General features: G+C 38.8%; 1 protein-coding gene across 6 annotated transcripts in view; it reads left to right on the top strand.

The window, feature by feature from the left end:
• BRWD1 (bromodomain and WD repeat domain containing 1) overlaps positions 1–13,111 on the top strand; it is a 93,477-nt gene extending 80,366 nt beyond the window's left edge. For all 6 annotated transcript variants that reach the window (XM_042456428.1, XM_042456429.1, XM_042456426.1 and 3 more), the window contains 6 exons: positions 1,534–1,709; positions 2,790–3,022; positions 4,729–4,944; positions 5,518–6,414; positions 7,050–7,961; positions 10,391–13,111. In XM_042456428.1, coding sequence (XP_042312362.1) covers positions 1,534–1,709; positions 2,790–3,022; positions 4,729–4,944; positions 5,518–6,414; positions 7,050–7,961; positions 10,391–11,445 — 3,489 coding nt within the window. In that variant the 3' untranslated portion in view covers positions 11,446–13,111. The remainder of the gene's footprint in view (positions 1–1,533; positions 1,710–2,789; positions 3,023–4,728; positions 4,945–5,517; positions 6,415–7,049; positions 7,962–10,390) is intronic.
• Positions 13,112–21,880: the final 8,769 nt, after the last annotated feature.

Below are 21,880 nucleotides of genomic sequence, written 5' to 3'. Positions count from 1 at the left end.
GGCCTTCGCTCGCCGGGAAAGGGCTCCGCGGAGCCCTTTCCCAGCCAGCGAAGGCAAGCCGGGAGGAGGAGGAGGCGGCTGGGCACGCGTCCCAGCTGCCTCCTCCTCGGCCTTCGCTCGCCGGGAAAGGGCTCCGCGGAGCCCTTTCCCAGCCAGCGAAGGCAAGCCGGGAGGAGGAGGAGGCGGCTGGGCACGCGTCCCAGCTGCCTCCTCCTCGACCTTCATTCACCGGGAAAGGGCTCCACGGAGCCCTTTCCTGGTGAGCGAAGGGAAGCCGAGAGGGAAGAGGGCTGGGAAGAGGAGACAGACGCGCACACGCCTCTGTCTCCTCCTCCCAGGCGCCATTTTCTGGCTTCCCACTGTCTCAGAGAGACAACAGGAGGCCCGAAAATAGTAGGGAGGAGGCGGAAGGGGCATGCACCCGTTCCACCTTCTCCCTCGCCCCCCGTGTCTGGCGAAATCGCGCCATCACGGGCCTGTGAAATAACCCGGGTTCCACACCGGATTATTTCATAGTGTAAATGGGCCTCTAGAGATGTCTCATCCCCAGGGTCTCCATGGGTCGAGATTGACTTGAAGGTAGTTAACAACAAAAATGCTAAAATGCCAAAGCTACAACAAAGCTGCACTTATTCCACAAGATCTTTGTTAACAACAACAGCCTTCAGAGTAACATAATCATTAGTAGAGGCCTGTAAGGCTGCAGCATGGAAAGAACAGTCAACCTTTACAAGACATAACATAGATAAATTTAAGTTAGTACAAACAACATTTGGGAGGTCTATTTTGCAGGTTGTAATACAAGAAGATAGCAGCCATTCCTTTTAAGGAAAAGCTTGGGTATGTCCCACTTTTGCTCCTTCAGACAGTATGGGAATGAAATTTTGATACTAATTGTGAATGATCATTCTAGGATGGCTGAAGGAGCAATCCACCCCCATCCAAGGGCTGCATTTAGAAAAATCATTCTTTTACTGTTCTTGTGTGATCTTCATCTCTAAACTGCTAATTAATTTTGAGCAAAATGATGTAAGTAAGCTGTTGTGTGAGAGAGAAGAGTGAATCAATAAAAGAGAATTAGAACTTTGGGTATTCTGTCTCAATCAGCTGGCATGGGGGAATAACCTACTAGTTGTAGATTGCTCCTTGAGCCATCCTAAACATCATTCACAGTAAGTGTAACACTCATGTTTTTAAATAATTGTAATGAAATCAATGGTAGTAAAAATTAATGACTTCAGTCATAGTAATACTTATAATACAAAAGTGTTGATTGAAAGTGGCAGCATATTTATACATAAAATAAACATCACTAAAATAATATTGACTTAATTGTAACTCAAAATATGGCCTGTACTCTGTCAAGTACCTAATCTTTTCAGACTCAGGTGGGTCATTCCTGTCCCTCCTTTCCTTAAATTTACCGAATTATCTAAGCTTCCATTGAATATTTCAATATTTTCATTGAAATGTTTAATAATATCCAAATTTGGCTGAAATATTTTAATTTTCACTCTTTCTTTCCCAATGTAGATATACAGTATGACACTGAGATTGTCTGCACTTTTTGAGGAAAAAATAAGAAGAATCCTTTCTGACTTCAGAACTGGACAAAAATATAATGAAAGATTGCGGAAAGGTCAGGGAAATCAAAGATACAATAGGAAATTGCAGGGCCGGTCTGCAGAGCATGCTACCAAAACACTCAGGTAAACTCTTGTTTGACTTGCATCCAATAATGTTGTGCTTATAGCAGTAACAGTTCTGCTAGTGGAACGAAGAGGAAAATTATTGCTCTTCCCCAGTACCTATGGTTCCTCAAAGGACATTAGAGGGCTAGAGAATCCCCCATAGAACAGATTTTTTTGTATTTCAGAGAACTGTAGGAAGGAATTGGGAATAAGAATATTCCATTGTGCTAGAAGCACACAAACATAACTTTGGATGTAACTCTAGACTGTTCTACATTAACGGGATTAATATTACTGCACTTGTCCCTCTACATTCACTGGGTTTAGGGGCACAGAGCCCCCATGAATGTGGGAAAACTGCAAATGACAAAAACACAATGTTTTTACTAGAGACAATACCTCTCTAGGAACTGCTAGGTCCTCCAGTGCAACTCTGGTCAACATCTGCCAGATATTGACCATAGACTTGTGCTGGAGGAGCTACAAATGGCTAGTGGAGTGTTCTCTCTAGAAATCTCTACGTCCTTCAGTGTGACTTTTGGTTAAAGTTGGCCAGAGAGTTTTGCTGGAGGACTTAGATATTCCTAGAGAAAATGTATTAATAAAATCTGTGAATAATCTAATTTGCAAAAGTCAAAGTTGTAAATGTGGAGGGATGAATGCATTTATTAATAGTTTTACTGTTGGCAACTATTTTGTGGTGTCTGAGAGGTTAGAATTGCAATCCTCTGCATAATTATTTGGGATTAAGTGCAGGTGAAAGGTTCACTTTTGGGTAGGCATATCTCAGATTCTGCTTCAAAGCTCAGCTTTGTGCATCTGATCAGATGAAGAAGTGCTGGCCTAACTAAAGGAGTTAACTGAAAACATTTCCAAAGATTTGAGCATAATTCTTAAATGTTACTGGCAATGTGGATGGGACACTTGTATTTATGAATGCTTTGAAAAATTGTGATATGTCTTAAAAATCATTTCATTGATACTATTTGCAGTATTTCATGAAGTTGGAAAATGTTTGCAATATAAAGGAATATGATAAAACCCACATACATAGAGTGCATATTGTATTCTTTTTTATTTCTTATTTTTTTTATCAAGAAATTCAAAACAAAAGCAATGCAAATTTCAGGCAAAAAATCAGTCTGAGCGAGAAGACTTGTCTAAGCAGAATACCTCAAGTAGAAAACTCTGTACAAGCCATAAAATATATACTAGTAGTTCTAGCCACAGTATTGCTGATCTGTCTTCTGACTCCAATTCTGGATCATCTGTTGGGCAAAATGCACGAACAAGAAGCACAACTGCAGCACACAGTTCCACATTATCATCAGGTAAGTAATCTATGAGAAAAGCATGTTTCAACAAATGTTCATTGTAATTGCAAACCTGTGTCTCAGTTTGGCTACCAGCTGAAGCAGACATATTCATACAGAACTGTTGTGTACAAGAGAGAAAATTTGAGATGGAGGCACTGCCTTTCTTGCCTTTTGCCGGGTTGAAATTGACAGAGCAAATGGTGGACAGTAGCATTTTTTCTCTCTCCTTGCTTTTCTAAAGCATTTTAAAAATGATCCCTCTTTGATTGATGTGATTTTTGCTGTATTATAAGGGTGTACTCACAAGATGTGGAACCGCTACTGCTTCTTGGTGTTCTGTGTGCCTCACACAAATAGATTTGTGCTTGCTCAGAGAATCAATTTGGAATGTTCTAAAGCTGAGTACAGTATCTTGGAAGGAACATCCTACTTCCTCCCACATACTGTGTATGTCTTAGCCTGCCAAGCTACCATCCCCTCAGTTTTTCTATTTCTGCTGGTAGAACAGCTTGTCTTTGAGAGTTCTGCTTAGTAGCTTCACTCACTATTTCTTTTTTGTTTTCTTCAAATACTTTTTTAATCTCCTTTCTTCATATTCTTTATATTCTAGTTATTCATCTACTGCTAAAAAAAAAATTTCCACTTTACCTCAGACCCCTTTCTCTCCCCCGCCATCTTCCTTGCTTTTGCTATGATTCTGTGCCCTCAGTATCTACCTTTAGGCTATGCTCTTTTTGCAGCCAGAAACCTCTTTCCAGTGCTCATTTTGGGTGCCTATTTTATTTGGGTGAAGGGCATGTTGTGGAGCATTGTGTTGCATTGTGCTATCTGCAGAGGCTTTACTTTTCAAAACTTCAAGAATTGGGCCCAGCAACTCAAGATCCTTTGTTGGGAGAAATTTTGCCATGTTGCTGACTGAGTGGCATCCAACAAACCACTTTTCTCACCCATCATCCTGGTCTCCAAGTAAAAATAGACCTTGGTATCAATGAAGACTTCAGCAGTGACTGCCATAATGATATTGATAATGGATCCTCTATCAACATCGACTGCCCCTGCACAAGCACTGGTACTAGCTTCGGTACAAGTGGAAAAGGCTAATAAAAAACAAGAGGAGGCAAACTTGTCCTGAGGGAGTTGTGGTCTGGGACATGCGCTAGAGTATTCCCACCAAGCCACTCAGCTCTAGAACATTCTGAATGGAGTCTGCATAGGAACAAACTCACTTACATTAGGGCACAGATGACTACTGGAAGAACTACAGTTACAGTTAAGCAACCTGTTAATCTCCAATCTTGCCTCTTTTCCATCTTTTATACTCTAGCAGAAGAAGAGCACCAACAACAGATTTGTTGTTGGTTGTCCTCCACTGTTGAAGTACAAATAATAATTCTGTTAGATGTTTTCTTTTTATAGAGATTCTAGAGCACAGATTATTTGCACATCTTTGTAACAGATTACAGTATTACAAAGGGCATGAGGGGCACAAAAGATAGTTTCATATGAGTGATTAATCTACTGACTCCCAAATTTTGAATACTAGAGCTGCATTGTTAGCAATGGTTACTTATTTAGAGTCTTTTGTCAATAGATGAAATAGGATTTGGATGGGTTAAGAATAAATAGTAATTCAAAAGTTATTTTTAATTTCTTGTGCTGTCATACCTGGATACTTGGATACTTTAATTCTGATGACTTGTAAATTTCTCTAACTTTTACAGAAAGTGAACTAGAACAATCAACTACTGATTCATCTTCAAGTAGTTCAGAGGAAAGCAAAGAAAGTTCTTCAACAATTTCATCTCCTGTATTGTATAATGGAACACGTGAGAAAAAGAGAAATAACATAAGGGTTACTAGAAATAGAGCATATCAGCAAAAGCAAATGGATAAAAATTATGAACGCAAAACCAGAGGTGCCTGTTCTGCTACATCAGGTAAGTGCTATGCATTTATTTTGAAATCTGCATCATGTCTTTTGGTCCAGTAAGACCTTTTGTGGTCCCCAAAGTCAACAAAAATATACCAAGAAATAACAAACATGTGAAATTGCTAGAATAGGTAAATTAACTGTTCTAAGATAGAGAAGAGACCACAAGGGCCATCCAGTCCAGCCCCCTGTGTTCAAGCCAATAATTGCATTAGATGAAAACAAATGCCACAGCAAAGAATAATGTAATCTAATCAGCATTCTAAAAACTCTCTGAAATACTAAATATTAATAATCTTTTTAAATATGAGAATGAACATATCAACTTTCCCTGGAGAGGGACCTTTACTTGCTTATTGAGCCCATCATCATAGCTTCTGATGGTTAGGAAAATGCAGTTGTCTCAGTTGTTTGAGTTATTTTCCCTGTTACTTTATAATTGTTTGTGAACTAACATTAAAATGATTTCTTAGCAAATAGAATTTCAGAAATAATGCCTTGCATAAATTAAGGGGTAAGGAAGTTGTCTACATCTTCAAATATATTCAGAGTTTATAAACATTTATATTGTTTTGTCCAGCCTCTCAAGAGAATGGAAATAATCAGAGGACTACTAGGAAAAGAATGCATGTGAAAGAAACCGATAATTTAAAAGAGCTGTATGAAACTCCAAGCAACAGTCGTGGAAGGCACAGAAAAATTCCACGTAGAAGTGCTACTGTGGCAGCTAATAAATTAAGACTTATGAGTGATGTAGAAGAGGAGCACTCTAGCTCAGAAAGTACTGTTATTGGAAACAAAAACAGAATATTGCCCCGTCGCAGTGCTTCTGCTGCAGCCAGAAAAGTTTTGCTAAATGACTCAGATGAAGAAAGTTCCTTTCAATCTGAAAGTGACAAAGAACAATCTAACATGAGAGAAGCCTGTAAAGATTATTCTTCACCACTTCAAAAAAGGCATGTTAGTGAATCTGAAAGTGGAAGCTCAGATTCTGACCATGGTATGCAAAAAACACAGGAGAGTTATCATGTTAATTGTCATAAACAGTCACCGAGAGTTGCCTGCCATAGATCTTCCAAATTAAAGGGCACAGTGGACTTCTCGGAAGACAGTCCCCAAAGCCACGTGTCAGGAGAAAGGAGCATTAAAAAAACTTCTTCTCATTTGTCTTCTGTGTACAAAAGTAAAGCCAGGAGCAAGTCTGAAGGAGATTCTGAGCCAGAGCGGTACAGTAGTTTAAAGAAAAAGACTCGTAAAAAGCCAACCACTCACTGCAGGAAAGCAAAAGTTTTGAGTGATTCAGAGGAAGGAGTACAGTCAGAAAGAGAAGAGAAAAGTGCTATTTCTTCAGAGAACATAGGCTTTCCTAAGACTTCAGAGCAACCCAACAGTAGCTCCTGCTGTTCATCTAATTTGGAGCATAGAATGGATAGCAGTAATTCAGCAGAAAGGAAGCAAAGGGAAGCTGTTGGAAAAGGTAATGTATAAAATGGTCAAAAACAATAATTTGCATCCTTTAGTTTTAAAACACTCTTTTTTGTAATCTTTCTTAGCACAATGGTGAAACATCTATATGCAGTAGAGTTCACTTTGTTGAACAAAATACATCTGTATCACTGTCTGTAGAATTTAAGCAGCCTAAACCTGCTCAGAATTGCAGACCTAATAACCTTACTGAGCATTTTGAATATGATTGAATAAAAGACTCCTTAACATCTTTTTTAAAAAAATTGAATTCTATATAATTAAATAATTAATTATAAACAATTAATTAATTGAGATTAGCTTTATTTTAGAATGTAAACATATTATGCACAGGATATGAGATTGCAAATAAATATCTTCTCTTTATAAGACTTTGAAAAATCAAAATACCATCATACACTGATGTCAGTTTGCTGTGCTCTGTGGAAGAAGGTTAATGACAAATGGATTTTTTTTTCTAGTTTTAAGGATGACTGCATGTTTTACTCATATTTAACTATTTACTGTTGTTACTTTGACAAATATATATGTATCCAACAGATACCTTTCGTTAGTAAATGTTTAATGCTGTCCTACACGCTTTGTAACTTCTTTGAATTCTAAGGACGTTTTTAAATTTCTTCATAGAATGTGACATCCAAGAGAATGGGTTTGGAAGTTCTACCAGAAAAAGATCATACGAAAGTGATTCTCAGAAAGAAGAGGGTGTTAATAAAACACAAAATAGTGTTCATCGTGGTTACCAAAGATTATCATGCAGAAGGGCAAAAGTGGCAGTTAGTAAATTGAAGTTTGACGTAGAGGACTTCTACAACTCCAAAACCAGAGACACTGCAAAGAAGAATGGAAAACTAAACCATCGCAGCGTCCCTTCAACAACAAGGGAGAGGTCAGACAGTTCAGGAGATGGAAGTCAACAGTCTGATGAAGACGAAAATAGGCACAACAGCAGAAGAAAGTGCACCCTATCAGGTTCATCTGATTTTCCTTCTAGAATATATGATAGTGACTCTGAAAATAGTTCAAATTCTGAAGGTGTTGCAACAAACAAGAAGCATATTAAAGCCCGGAGACAAAAACATAGAACTGCCTATGTAAAATCCTCTAGTATAAAACCCAGAATGCAAATTTCTGAAGGAAGCCCAAAGAGCCATATGTCTAAGGATAAAAGTCATGATAACTTTTCTGTAGTGGATACTGTAGTAGCTTCTGAGTCTCAAAGAGAATCTAAGTTAAACCAGTACAGTGAAAAGACTAGGAAATGGAACACCTATCAGAAGACTGCAACTACTTCTAGTAAATCAGACCCCCAAACTCACATCAAAGCCACAACAGAAACTGATGTAAAACATAGAGAGGATGGAATAGGCTCTGTAAGCCACAGTAAGGGATCTTCTAGAAGATTAAAGTCAAAATGCACTGCAGACACCAGTGACCCTTCCGATTTGGAAAATGAAGCAAATTCCAATAGTAATAACTACAGCGAAGACACGATAGAACACAAGAAAAAGAAAAGGAAAACAGAAGTCACTAAGAAAGGTAATACTGTAATAAATAAATAATAATAAATGCTTTATTTGTATACCGCCCTTCTTCCAATCAGGGCGGTGCACATCATAATATCATATACAATATAAAAACAGTAAATCAGATTAAAATATACATTAAAATCAAATACTAGCCAGCTTATCATTGGCTATCGGGGGGGGGGGGGGGCTAACTAGAGCTTGTATCGGGGAACGCTCGCTTAAACAGGAAGGTTTTTAAGTCCTTCCTGAACTGGGCTAGGGAGGTAGCCGAGCGGAGCTCTATGGGCAGCGTATTCCAGAGGGTCGGGGCCGAGATGGTAAATGTCCTCCTTGCAGTGGAGGCTAATCTTGCCCCAGGTACCCTCAGTAGGTGCTGCCCAGATGTTCTGAGTGTGCGGGGCGGATTGTATGGGGAGAGGCGGTCCTCAAGGTATCCTGGGCCCAAGCCATGTAGGGCTTTATAGGTTATAACCAACACCTTGTATTGCGCCCGGAAGCGAATGGGCAGCCAATGCAGATCTTTAAGTATAGGTGTTATATGACTGGCCCTGGGTGTGCCAGTGACCAGTCTGGCTGCCATATTCTGTACTAATTGTAGCTTCCGGGTATGGTACAAGGGTTGCCCCATGTAGAGCGCGTTGCAGAAATCCAAACGAGAGGTTACCAGAGCATGTACCACCGTTTCTAGGTCCCTCTGGCCCAGGTAGGGACGCAGCTGGCGAATCAGCCGAAGCTGATAACAGGTGCTCCTGACCGTCACATCCACCTGAGATGTAAGGTGGAGCGACAAATCAAGGAGCACCCCCAGACTGCGCACAGAGTCCTTCACAGGAAGTGTGATCCCGTTCAGGATGAGTGGAACCACCGTCATTCCTGGACCAGGGGAACCTATCACAAGTACCTCCGTTAGTAGTACTAAGTACTAAGTAGTAGTACTTAGTAGTACTAAGTAACTACTTAGTAGTACTAAGTACTGTAGTACTAAGGTGTTTAATTTTGCTTAGAGCAAAGACTTAGCTGTGTTAGTGTGTATTACCATACAAAGCTATAAAGGACTCATGTAGTACCTTTGAGACAAACTGAGAGAAAGATATTTATTGCATTAAGTTTTCGTAGTCTGTCTACCTGCATCTGTCAAGTGTGAACTCACACAACGTTTGTGACACCCCCCACACCGACCCCACGGAGGGTTTTTTCCATTCTTCATTTTCCCTGACACTGGTGAGGAACAGAAAGCTAGAGCACTAGGTATACACAGTCCAAAGGGTTGGGGCTCTCACCAAAACAGTCAGTTTAGTAGTATGCTAAACCTGGATTAGTACTTGTGACAAGAAAAGGAGTCATAAAGTCTGGGAAACAGTTTTGTGTGATATGGGTTACGTAAGTTCATAAGGAGAAGAAACTGTTTCTGGCAGCAAACTACCTTGTACTAGCTGGTATATAAGAGACTGCAATTTTTCAGTTCCTCCTGTTTCTGTTGCATATCTTGTTCATGTTGTCTCCTGAACAGATCATAATTGAAATGCAGTTGCTTCATATATACTGGCAAGTTATGTGTATGTGCATTCAGGTTGCCTGTAGACTTACAGTGATCCCTTGAATTTCATAGGTTTTTCTTAGACAAGGGATGCTTAGAGGTGGTTTTGCCAGTAGGCTGGCAGAAATCTTTCAGTTTTTTAAATGATAAGATTGTAAAGAGTAAAAAAAAAGTGTTCGTCTGTTTTCAAAATTGCACTTGTGATAGAACTATATTGACTTTTCGAGACTAAAGCAGGCCAATAATTTATTTTCAAACAATGCAGTTACCTCATTTTTGCAAACGTAGAATGGAATCTGAGAAATGTATGCTAGATTTATTTATTGATAATTCTTTGTGTTGGATGGTCATACTGTCAGGGACGCTCTTATATGAGGTTTGTGCTTTAGTTGTGTCTTTACTTTTTGTTCATTTATGTAATTTTACACTGTTTTTAGGTAGTTGATTTTAATTTTTTTAATAAAAAAGTAAGTATTGTGAAGTTTTTCAATGGTTTTATTTGTGAATCACCTTGGGTCCCTTTCTGGCAAAAAGGCAGCATAGAATGAATGAATGAATGAATAAATAAATAAATAAATAAATAAGCAAGCAAGCAAGCTGTAGAAAGTTCTGACTGGCTCAATACAATTGCGGGGCAGCCCATATATGCAAATTCAAAGATGACCATTTGAAGAACCACAGTTACAAGGACGCTATTTTCAGGTCTGGAGTTGGTTTAACTGATCCTCCTTGCCAGGAGTTGGCATGGGGCACTTAGGCAATATGAGCCTTTAGGCAGAATTCTCTACCATTCTGGCTTGTTGTTACCTCTGAAAGCAAATGCTATATTGTATATCAAAGTGAACTAATTTCTGTTGGGAATATACTATTTTAACTGGAATTTTTTTTAATTTTTTTTGTAGAATTGACTTCTCAAGAGATGAGCCAAAGTCCAATAGTACTCAGGGACAGGAAAAATTACAGATATTATGCAGAACAGAATAGTGAAGCAATGGCTATCAGAACTCTTAATGAACATAAAATACCACGCCGCAGTGCTGCTGTAGCTGCAAGTAAAATTAAACTAATTAGTGATGCTAGGGAGGAACTCTCAAGTTCAGAAGTTGGGTACACTGCAAACAAGAACAGAAAATTGCCATACCGGAATGCATCTGCTGCAGCCAGGAAGATACTGGATGATTCACCTACAGCCTCTGAAAGTGAAACAGAATTGAAAGAATGTAAGGTCAAAGAAGACCAATCTGAGACAGATAGAAAACCTTGTAAAGAACAAGAATCTAAACATTTGGATTCTAAAAAAGAGAGTGGGGTGAAACAAAAGAGCAAGTGCAGCAGTGGCTCAAGACGACGTTTTTTTGGAACTGTGAGAAGAATGTATCCTAAACACAAGAAACCTGTAGAATTTTCTGAAGAGGAATCCTTCAGTAGTGATACATCTGAGGAGCAGAGAGGTTTGAACCAGTCATTATCTCTAGATAACCATAATGAAAAAATCAACTCAGCAGGAGATTCTGAATCAGAAAATGTATGTACGGTTAAAGCAGTAAGGAGCACGACAGAGAGTGTAGACGGTGAGCAAAGGAAAGGAAGACGTGTATTGTCAAAGCACCAGAAAGCTGAAGCTTCAAGGAGCTCAAAATCGGAACCAGAATGCTTTTCTAATTTATCTTCTGATTTAGAACCTCAAACAGAGCTGGAAAAAAGCAGTAAAGTCAGGAAAACAAAAAAGAGGAAAAGGAAAGCCATTCCAGCAGGTAAAACTATAAGTGATGTCTTTTCTGAATCACCCAAGACACCTCAGAGAAGAAAACGGCCAAAAGTGAATGAAGAGAATGATTCTGAAGAACTGGATTATACAAAATATCAAAGAGTTAATCGGCGTTCCAAAATCAGAACTAGAAATGGGGGCAGAAGAACTGTAAGATACGCGGATGATGAAGATGATTGTGAAATGTAATCTTAATGTGATCTAGCCCACTTTTCTTTTACTGGTGATACTAGAATTAACGATAAATACGGGATCTTCTCTTCCTATAATTCAGGGAATATATTTATATTTTTCTATGAAAAAGTTAAATACAGAGACTTTTCTTTTCATAATATAACTTGCACTTGCCTGCTTGTATAGCAGCATTTAGCACATATGCCAAAATGTGCCTCATTATAGGGGCAAACCTTTCCTTTTTAATGGTATTTTGCTAAATATAACAAATGGTGGGAGCGGGTGGGTGGTTGAATAAAGTGAATAGTATTCTGGTGCTGCAAAAAGACACTATGTCATACTTGCTATGTGTCTAAGATTTCATATAGCAGTAAAAGTCTAGCATCTAATACTGTATATTACAAACAACTCAAAGTAGTTACTTATTTTACAGAACAAATACAACAAATGGTTACCAAATAATGTAACAACTTGTAAAAATTAGCGGTGCTATAAATTTCTGAAAAATAGCTTGAATTAATCAGTAATAAAGAATATTTACTGATGTTATAAATATGTTGATAAAAGATTTTGCTATTATACATAACCTTTTAATATGTGACTTCCATGCTGTAAATTTAAGACGATTAGAATACAGGTGATCACTTGAGCCTAAGATTTGTGTGTGTGTGGGTGGGCATTTTGTTACAAACAGGCAAACATGTAAGTAAACGTTATGCTTTGTGGTTTTTCTTCAAAATGGATAAAAACATTAATGCTCAGAGTACTATTATTAACATGTTTGGCTGAAATTCAATGCCTGGATCCTTAAGATTTAAATTATTTATAGCTTAGATTATTGGTGCACTTAAACCAATCCACCTCCTGATTTGTCAAAGTAAAGCACCTTCATATTGTTTGTGTTCAGGTTGGCACTGTTGGAGAGGTTGTAATTTCATTTTGTTTTGCATATCAAAAACAGGCAGTACTTTATATTGTACAACTGTTTCATGATGAGATGTATACATTTTCTTCTTTAAATAACAACCTCCCTTGGTTCACCTTCTTTTGGGGAGTATTTTTAACCCTTCTCTCTTTTATAGAGATAGTTATTCGTTATAGTGTACCCCCATTTGTTCTAGTCATACCTCATGTACAGTTTTTACATAATAGACATTTAATTTATCCCTGTGGGCCTCCTGAAGTTTATTTTGAGAACTATTAATTCAGGGTTGTACAGTACACATTTTTAAAAAAATTAAATGAGCAAACCCCTGCTCACTAGAATGTTGGTTTTGTCTTCCACTACTTGGTTTCTTGATATAATATTCCCCCAATAATATGGTTTGTCTATGAATAAAAAGTGCTAATGATCAAAGTTCTTTATTTTTGTATGTTAAGTTCAAAAATGTGCTCAATATGGGTGAATTTGCACATTTATGTATTTAAAATGAAGCTGAACTGGAGTAGTTTTGTTTTTTTCAGGAGCCTTGGAAGTATACTTTTGTTCAGAAGTGAAAAGATAATGGGAAGGTCCTGAAGTCCTGTAATTGATCTGAAGTGCACTACTATGTACATGGACTTCTATAATAATGAATATTAATTGTTTATGTTTGGTTTGTTGAAGTAAACCAGTACAACATGAAACAAAGTTCCACACATAATGTATTTCGAGAAGAATAAAAGTTGGATTTTCCCAGTGGCATACTATCAGCCGAATGTTGTCAAATAAAATGGGGGGAAAAGACCATGAGTATTATAGTAATGGCTGCAGGCATTATCCTATTTCTGCACTTCATACATACACAGCAATCATCACCAGACCTGAAGGTGTATCTCACCTGTTGCACTATGACTGCTGGCTTTCGTCTTTGCTTGCTTTAGTGTAATTTTGAGGAAAAGGAGAAAAGTTAAATTAGAAAATGTGCTTGATAGGACCAGAAAAAGGAGAAGCCTAAAGTACGTTAGAAAACACAGGCCAGTAATCACTTTTTCAAAACAGTAATTCAGAGTAAAACCTGTATAAAAGGTGATAGCTGAACACAGATACCAAGCCTGAAAAGGTTGGCCATGAGTAATCCAAACTGCACTTCAGGTTTAAAGGTAAAATCATTCTTGGGAATATTTTTCAACAATAAAAGCATGAGTACACTGTTAATTGCGAAATGTGAAATAGATATTAAAATAAAGGGGGGGCGGAAGGAATTTGCAGTTAAAATAAAGATTTAAGTTTTATACTGATAGTTACTCTCAGTCCAAGAAAGAGGGAATATGATGTCTCCTTCAGCACCTTCTATGCTGGTAAAATGAATCGTAATCTCTGGAGATTACAGAAGAGCAATTCACAAAGTATTGGGTTATATCTACTGATCTAGTGGTGGCTTCCATCACTGGAGTGATGGGATAGCCACATTCTTGAGTTTTCTACAGTTCTGCATGGCATCTCCTGTTCTGGAGGCACCTCAACATGAGCAGACTGGGATAGTAGGAAGTCTGAATCAGGGAGCCTTTTGTCATCGGGGGATACCACTTGTTAAATGCTGGTTGCTTTGATTAACATTAGTAATTCACATCCTGCAATGCTTTACTCTTAAAGTGCTTAAGATAGCACTTTTCCCTTGATAGGAATTATTTCTTGTTAGAAATTGGTGTATGAATTCTGATCTAAGCAAAGCAGAATAAGTCAAGATCATGAATATACGTAATTGGTTGTGAGTGGACACAGTGCTTGAAAGTAGTTCATTTGCAAAGCATCAAAAATGTAAGTTGTAGTGTGAACCTTCTGTGCATTATGTTGCTTTGTAACCACGGTAGTTATGCAGCTATGTAGTAAATCCTTGCTTGATGCCCCAATTATTGGTCAGCAGTTGCTGTGATTCTGGGCTGGATGTGTGTGTGTGTGGTTCTAGCCTCTCATGGAAGTGATGTCTGCTGCAGTAGGTAGAAAAATGGTCCTTGTTGCAGTTCCCCCTCTCAGTGTAAGTTGCTCTTATGAGGAGGATGAGAACATCAGTCAGGCTGCATCTACACTGCAGAATTAATGCAGTTGGACACTGTTTTAACTGCCATGGCTCAATGCTATGAAATCTTGGGATTTGTAGTTCTGTGAGATATTTAGCCTTCTCAGTCCACTTTGGTGGCACAAACAAATGATAAATCCTAGGATTCCAGAGGATGGTGTAATGACAGTTAAAGCGATGCCAAATTGCATTCATTCTGCCCTTTAGTTTCTGAGTGACAGGAACAGATCCCCAAAGATCACAATGGCTGCTGACCAGTAAGTTGGGATGGGGGACTTTCATGGTTCTTACATACTCTTTAAACAAGGGGATATGTGGGGATTGTGAATATGAAGCAGTTGTAAATAGGTAATTCTCGCATTACACATTCATAACTGCCCCATAGGATTTTGGCTAATGCTTCACTGCAAAGCGGGGCTGATATCACTAATAAGGTTGCACCATTTACTTTATTATTTTAGAGAATTTGCTCCCTTCTCACCTATGCTGAGCTGTCTAAAATCCCAGTATTCAGTTGTAAACAAATACATAAAAGTAGCCCTATTATTACTGCTCCTGCATTGGACCTTAAGCGATTTTCTTTTCATATAATTTATTTCCCAGATAGCACAAGCACAGAGCAGCCTAATGATCCAGAGGTTGCGGCCTCATAACCCCAATAAAAGGCTGACTTACTTTAATGAAATTCCAGGGTCAAGGAGTAGCCATGGTGGTTGTTTAGTTTCTTGTCTGTAGCTTTGGTATTCTCAAACTACCCAGCTTGTAAAGTTTTTACTTTTGCAATCTCTTGGCAACATGGTGTTCATGTGACATCACAAAAGAAAGCTAGGCAACAACCATAGCTACTCTTTGATGCTGGAATGTCGTGAAAGTAAGTGAGCCTTTTTCTGGGGTTGTGAGGAGGTAACCTCTGGATCACCAGGCTGCTCTATACTCTTGATGTCTGGGAAACATAAGGTCCACGTCAAGAGTAGCAGTATGATCTGTAGTAATATTATCATTTACTTGCCACTGGATCAGATGGTCTGTGGATGGCTCAGACAGATACCACATACAAGGAGTATGCACTACTAGATTCAGTTCTTTTTCTTAAGAATTTAGAAATTAACCTGATCTGGTTCACCTGGATTTGGGGGCTGACAATTCAACTGTGGTCCAGGTCTGAATTCAAGGCATGTTTCCCACTGATCATCATTGGAAATCAACAAGCAGTTGCATGTATGTGTATTTTCCTGTCTGAAAGAACTGGGTGATGTTTGCAGACCTAAAAACCCTTTGGATGTACGTTTAAACAAATGGGTCATATAGATGTCTGATATGATCTTTTTTTATTAAAGACCCTCTAATAACTACTTTAATTTCTTGTCCAAATTTGATGAAATCTTCAGGGATAGTTGTGCATACAGAAATTATAAAGCCTCCCAATGTTCAGAAGTGTGTGTGTTTTGTCCCAAGAGCAGTGCTATGGACTTTGGGTGTAGTAAGGCCTCTGACTCTCAGGAACACAGCCTGAACAAAAGACTTGTCCACAAATTTCTTAAGTTTTCAAAGGTTTTACTGGTTACAAACACAAATAACATGAAACTGATCTCTTCTCTCTCAGTAGTCTTTCTTAAATACCTTGTTCTCGCCTTTTTGTGGGTTTTATCTTTTTTCTTCTGTGGACTTTATCTTTTTTAAAGGAAAATACTCTCTCCAGGTCTGACTTGGTTGAAATCTCACTACACAGAACTGAAACTAGCTGGAGAGGTAGTATAAGACCCTAGGATTTCCCACAATCCTTGTCTTTCTTAAAGCTCTAGATCTCTATTTCCCCTCCTAAACTAATACATAGAAAAGCCTATTATAATCTCAACTAAATATATGTCTCAAGAGCATCTAAGATGCTCTGGAGGCATGATAGTGTGAATATGGTGGATTACAAGAGACTGGGGTGAGTGGGTTAAAGAATGCCTTTATCTTTGTTTTGTGGAAAGCTTATGAGAAAGACAATGTTGTGGTAGCTCTAGTAAATACAGCAACAAAAACAATCAGGTTCTTTGTGGTCTTTGAATCAAACAATTGGATATTCCTGCACTTTGCAGAGTATTTTGGGAACCTTCTACAATTGCTAGGCAGATTTTTGGCTGTAGCTCTGCCCACCTCTTATTACATCCTCACCATTCCTGTTCATTTACCTCAGTTCCTTTTCATCCACTGTGTCAGCAGCATCAAGGAACCTTGACTTAGTCTGTCACTTTCAACTTAAAATAATAGATTATGGTTTTGGACTCAGACTACTTTGATGATGATTTTGATGATGGCGTCTGTTTCTACCTCGCTTAAACGGTGTACTGAAAGTGGAGCAAAACTCCCTGGATGGGACAGCCACTCCCATTGTTTCTTTTGCTTGGGAAAGTGACACAACATCATTTGTGTCCATTGGACGGCTTTTATGCCATAAGCACATAAAAACCAGGGGTTCAGGCTAAAAGCTCTTCTTTATGAGCAGGACTTAAAACCGTTAATGACGACAGAATCAGCACCTTCTAAATCAGCCTCAGAGAATAAGTCAGCCCACCACTCAGCCAAACCAGCCAGAGACTAAATGTTATCCTGGATCCAAGGATTCCTCCCTGCATTGTCTCAATACCAACAGACTCGCGAAATGTCTGGCCAAATCCTACGATGGCTAAAAACTGCATAAATGCAAGAGTACTGTTTTAAGTATCAGTATTGACAAGGCATCCAGGAAGGACACTGCTCCTCCCTCCTTGCCTATGGGTGATGTCCCACCAACTCCAAGCCATTTTCTACCTGTTGAACCCTCTAGTTCTTGTCATTTGGCCAAGTCCAAAAAGAAGAAGCACTCCAAGTACTCTTCTGAAGATGAGACATGTCCCAGAGTGTACAAGGTAACATCAGGCTCCATGTAGCACAACACAAGCCTGAGCCAATCCTGAGACCATCTTCTCCTACTAGATCCATACAAATGGTCACTGTATCTCTGGCGTTGTGGACCTTGTGCTTGGAAGTCTTCACATTTAAATATGTTTGAGTGATAACGAATGAGAAAATAATCTGCTCTCCCCTGAAAGTGCTTGCAGGTAGGCAACAATAACAACCTGCCCAATCATGTAAGATACCCCGCACACCTTAAAAGCAGTTCTGGGAGCCTTGCTATGTGGAGACGTGAAAGGATCTCTGATGTGCCTCAACTGTGGAGGCCTGGTTGGCATCAACACTAGCTTTATTCCAGTTCCAAGTTAAAAGATTGGTTTTTATCAAAATTGAGGTTAGATAGGGCACCTCTCTGGGATACTCTAATAATGGATTCCTGCCCTTGGATGAGATTGGATTAGATAGGATCACTTTTAACGCCATGATTTAATAACACAGGATCTCATGATGATGTACAAATTAAAACAATTTAAAGCAGTCAAGAATAAACAATCCAAATGCATACTTAATAAAATTTCAAACAAATTAAAACAATTCAAAGCCATGTACCTGCACAGATTTGGACAAAGTAAGAACTTGACTTTTGCCATAGACTGCCTCCCCCCCCCCCAAAAAAAGGAGTTGTTTTCTACATAACAAGGAGAAGGTAAGTCAAACTGCATCCACAGTAAGGCTTCAATGAATTATTGACTGTTATATAGCAATTTGTCTGTTATTTAGTTTTTAATAAAATGCTCTAAAGAAAATTTAAGTTGTTTATTCAGATTTCAGTCTTCACTATTTTTCTTTTAAAAAACCTGATCTTAATACTGTGACACCCCTAAGAGTCAATGTCAAAGCTGCTTCCTCACATACATGGAAACATGGGATTTTAATTTTAATTTTGAAAAAGGCAAAGTCTAGAAACGGTGACAATTTGGGGTTAGAGTTTAAACACGAGAGGGCAGCATTGCTTCATGTAAGCATTGTGGGATTGCAATGCGTAAGTATGGAAATGATTAGAGCAGACCTGCACAAGTTGGCAGAAGGTAGGGGCCAAAATTAAAATAGGCTAATCTTCAGGCAGCAAATAGGTTTTAATTAAATATTTATTATTATTATTATTATTATTATTATTATTATTATTATTTCTGTCTTCCTCTTCCACTGCCTAGCCACCTCCTCAGGAGAAAGCTGACCAGCAGAGGAGCCTTGCCTGTTCTCAGGAGAAAGCCAAGTGACGGAGGAGCCTTGAGGGGTGAGCATTTGCCCCTCTTTCTCCTCCACTGCCTGGCCAACTCAGGAGAAAGCTGAACAGAGGAGGAGCCTTGCAGAGTGAGCATTTATCTGTCCTCCTCCTCCTCAGGAAGAGGCCAAGCAGTGGAGGAGCCTTGAAGTCACTGCACATCCTTGTGGGCCACCCAAAATCCTTTGGTGGGACTCATGCAGCTCTCAGGCTATATGTTGTACAGGCCTGGCTTAGGGCAACAAGGAACATGTATGATGCAGCCAGCAAATACCACCTTTGTCTCCTCATAGCTTCATCCAAGTAGAAACAAAACAAAGCTGGCCATTCATCTGCAGATAATTTATAAATTAAATGACATGACACATAATAATGCTCCTTGATTTAACTGGCTGAATCATGTGTTTTGTTTTACAAAAGGACTGTAAGTTAATTTATGATGGTGTTCCAATGTACTCATTTAGTGCATGTGTGTTAGCCCCTAAGTAAGCAATGTCTGAAAAGTCCTATTCATTTCACTAACACTGCATCTACACTGCAGAATTTATGCAGTTTGACACTGCTTTAACACCATGACCCAATGCTATGGAATTCTGGGCTTTGTAATTTTGTGAGATATTTAGCCTTCTCTGGCAGAGAGCTCTGGTATCACAACAAATCCCAGGATCCCACAGGATGGAGTCATGGCAGGTAGAGCAGTGACAAACTGCATGAATTCTGCAGTGTGGCAGCAACCTAAGAGCCAAAACACACTGAAGAAATAATCTAGTTTGAGACCCCTTTAATTGCCCTGGCTCAGTGCTATTGCTAGGGCATTCTAGGAACTGTTGTTTTGTAAGACATTTAGCCTTCTCTGTCAGAAAGCTCTGGTGCCACAATAAACTGCTATTCCCAGGATTCCTTAGCACTGAGCCAGGGCAATTAAAACAGTCTCAAATTGAATTATTTCAGTAGTGTGTTTTGGACCTAAGTCTCTTCTAGTTATGACCAACTTTGGATTTAATCTTTTGTCTTTCCATTAAGTATTTTAATATATTCCATTTGACTAGTAGACACAAGTGATTTAAGCTTTGTATGTTCTATACTGTGATTATATTGTTTAGTTTAAATCTTGATTCTAGTAACTTTGCATATTAAACATGTATTTCCTTTTGTGAGGCTCCCTCAATTTAAACAACAACCCCTTTGTCTAAAATTCTTCCATGCAGAATAGATCTGAATGAATATAAGAGAGTCAGATCCATATCACAAGATCTGCATGCATCTTGGTTGATCAAGGACCCATCCTAAACTTTTGTTCTGTGCCAGGATAGCTATCATCTATAGATTTCTCTTTCTCTATATTTCATCTTTGTCATTTTCTGCTAGTAGTATGGTGTCATTTGCATATCTTAGATTGCTGATATTCATTCCTCCAATCGTCACTCCTCTTTCCTTCACATCTAAATCTGCTCTTCATATGATGGATTCTGCCTACACATTGAACAAATATGTTGATAGAATACAGCTTTGTCTGATCACCATTCCCACTGGGAACCTTTCTGTTTCTCTGCATTCTGTTCTAATGGTAGCCAAATGTCCTGCCCTCTTCTGAGTAAAACATGCAAAAAATAAGATATGGTTGCCACAGGTCAGAGCTGACTTCAAGGCACACAGCAACAATAAGACATGTTTTACTTACTTAACTCAGTGCAACTTCTGAAAATATATATTTAAAGAAAATATAAAGGCAGTGATGGCAGGGCATGGATTTACCCAGCCATATCATTTGTTGTAAGCCCCAGACTTGCCAAATTCCTCAAAGTGTGTGCTCTATTGAAGAACTGGGTGAGTGAAATGCAGAATGAGTGGAAGGAGGGAAAAGCCTAGAGAATCGAAAGGAAATCTATCCACATCAGTCTTCTTGAGCCTGCAAATATGCATCTAGACTTTCACATACATCTGCCCTTCCCTACTCACTATTGAAATGGCTGAATGTATACTTTGAACAGGCGTGAGTAGGAATGCAAATTGTCTATCCATGAGCACTTGTTGTGGTACAATGAACCCTTGGTATCTGCTGGTGTTTGATTCCAGGAAATCCCCCACCTCACACACACACTTGGATACCAAAATTCATGGATGCTCAAGTCCCATTAAATACAGTGACAAAGTAAAATAGTGTCCCTTGTATAAAATGGCAAAATCAAGGTTTGCTTTTTTGAATTTATACTTTTTTTGAATATTTTAAAACCGTAGATGGTTGAATCCATGGATACAGAGAGCCAACTGTATATGACAATTTAAATGTGCCTTGAATTAGACAGACCAATATATCTGCCATAAAAATGAATGGCATTTATATTTCATTTCATTTTATATTAAATGAGGATTTTGCCAGTCTCCTTTGCCAACCCCATCTTGTTACCTATTCAGTGTTCCCCTTCTCTTGCTTTTAGATTGTTTTAGTGGGCACCTGTTTGTAGGTTCACTGTTCAGTTCTTCATCAGTACCATTCATCAGGTGTGATGCTTTTGACCAGCTCTAGTTTAACAAGGTGGCAATGACTCTGTTTTCATAGTATACACAGTCACTGTGCCATTTTTCAAGATACAGGCTGAGTTCCCCATATGGTTTCCAGATGGAAACATATTGCTTTTGTTAGCCACCTTCGAAGCAGTCTGTCAGCCAGGTCCCCTCTCAGAAACAAATAAATTGTCTAGTGTCTACTGTATTTCCTTTCAGGCTGCACTCTCCACTTTAAACTTGGCTATGTTTCAGAGCAATCAAAATCCAATCAGCCGTTGTGCTAACTCCATATGTTTTATTTCCAGACTATGCTACACAGTGAAAGCTGAAAGAATTTTCAATCTGTGGCTGTGTTCAGGGTGACGTGCTGCAGATCCCTTTGCATGTTTTCCATTTGAATAGAAGCCATTGAGCAGTTCTCAGGTTTCGTGGCACAAAGAGGGGCAAGCCAAATATTGCAAACAAAGTTATCTTTCATGAAAAATAAGCCTCCTCTAATACGAAATGAATCAAATGTAAGCAACAATTTGCTAGGCATGGTTAGAGGAGCCAAGGCTCCCTGGGTGATTGAGCATCAATATTTAAATAAATTTTGGTACATTACAATATAATGACTTAAGTGTTGCTAGTGTCAAAAATCTTCATCTAGCAATATAAATGGTTACTCTCCATTGCCTTCATTTGGTTCAGCCGCCTCTGTTAGGGGATCCAAATGAGTGGAAACCACTTCATACACTTTAATGTAGCACATGTACTCATGTAGGGTCATCTAGGGCTA

This window comes from Sceloporus undulatus, chromosome 3 (genome assembly GCF_019175285.1).
Source record: "Sceloporus undulatus isolate JIND9_A2432 ecotype Alabama chromosome 3, SceUnd_v1.1, whole genome shotgun sequence".
Classification (NCBI taxonomy): Eukaryota; Metazoa; Chordata; class Lepidosauria; order Squamata; family Phrynosomatidae; genus Sceloporus; species Sceloporus undulatus.
This window is presented reverse-complemented; position numbering and strand designations above follow the sequence as displayed.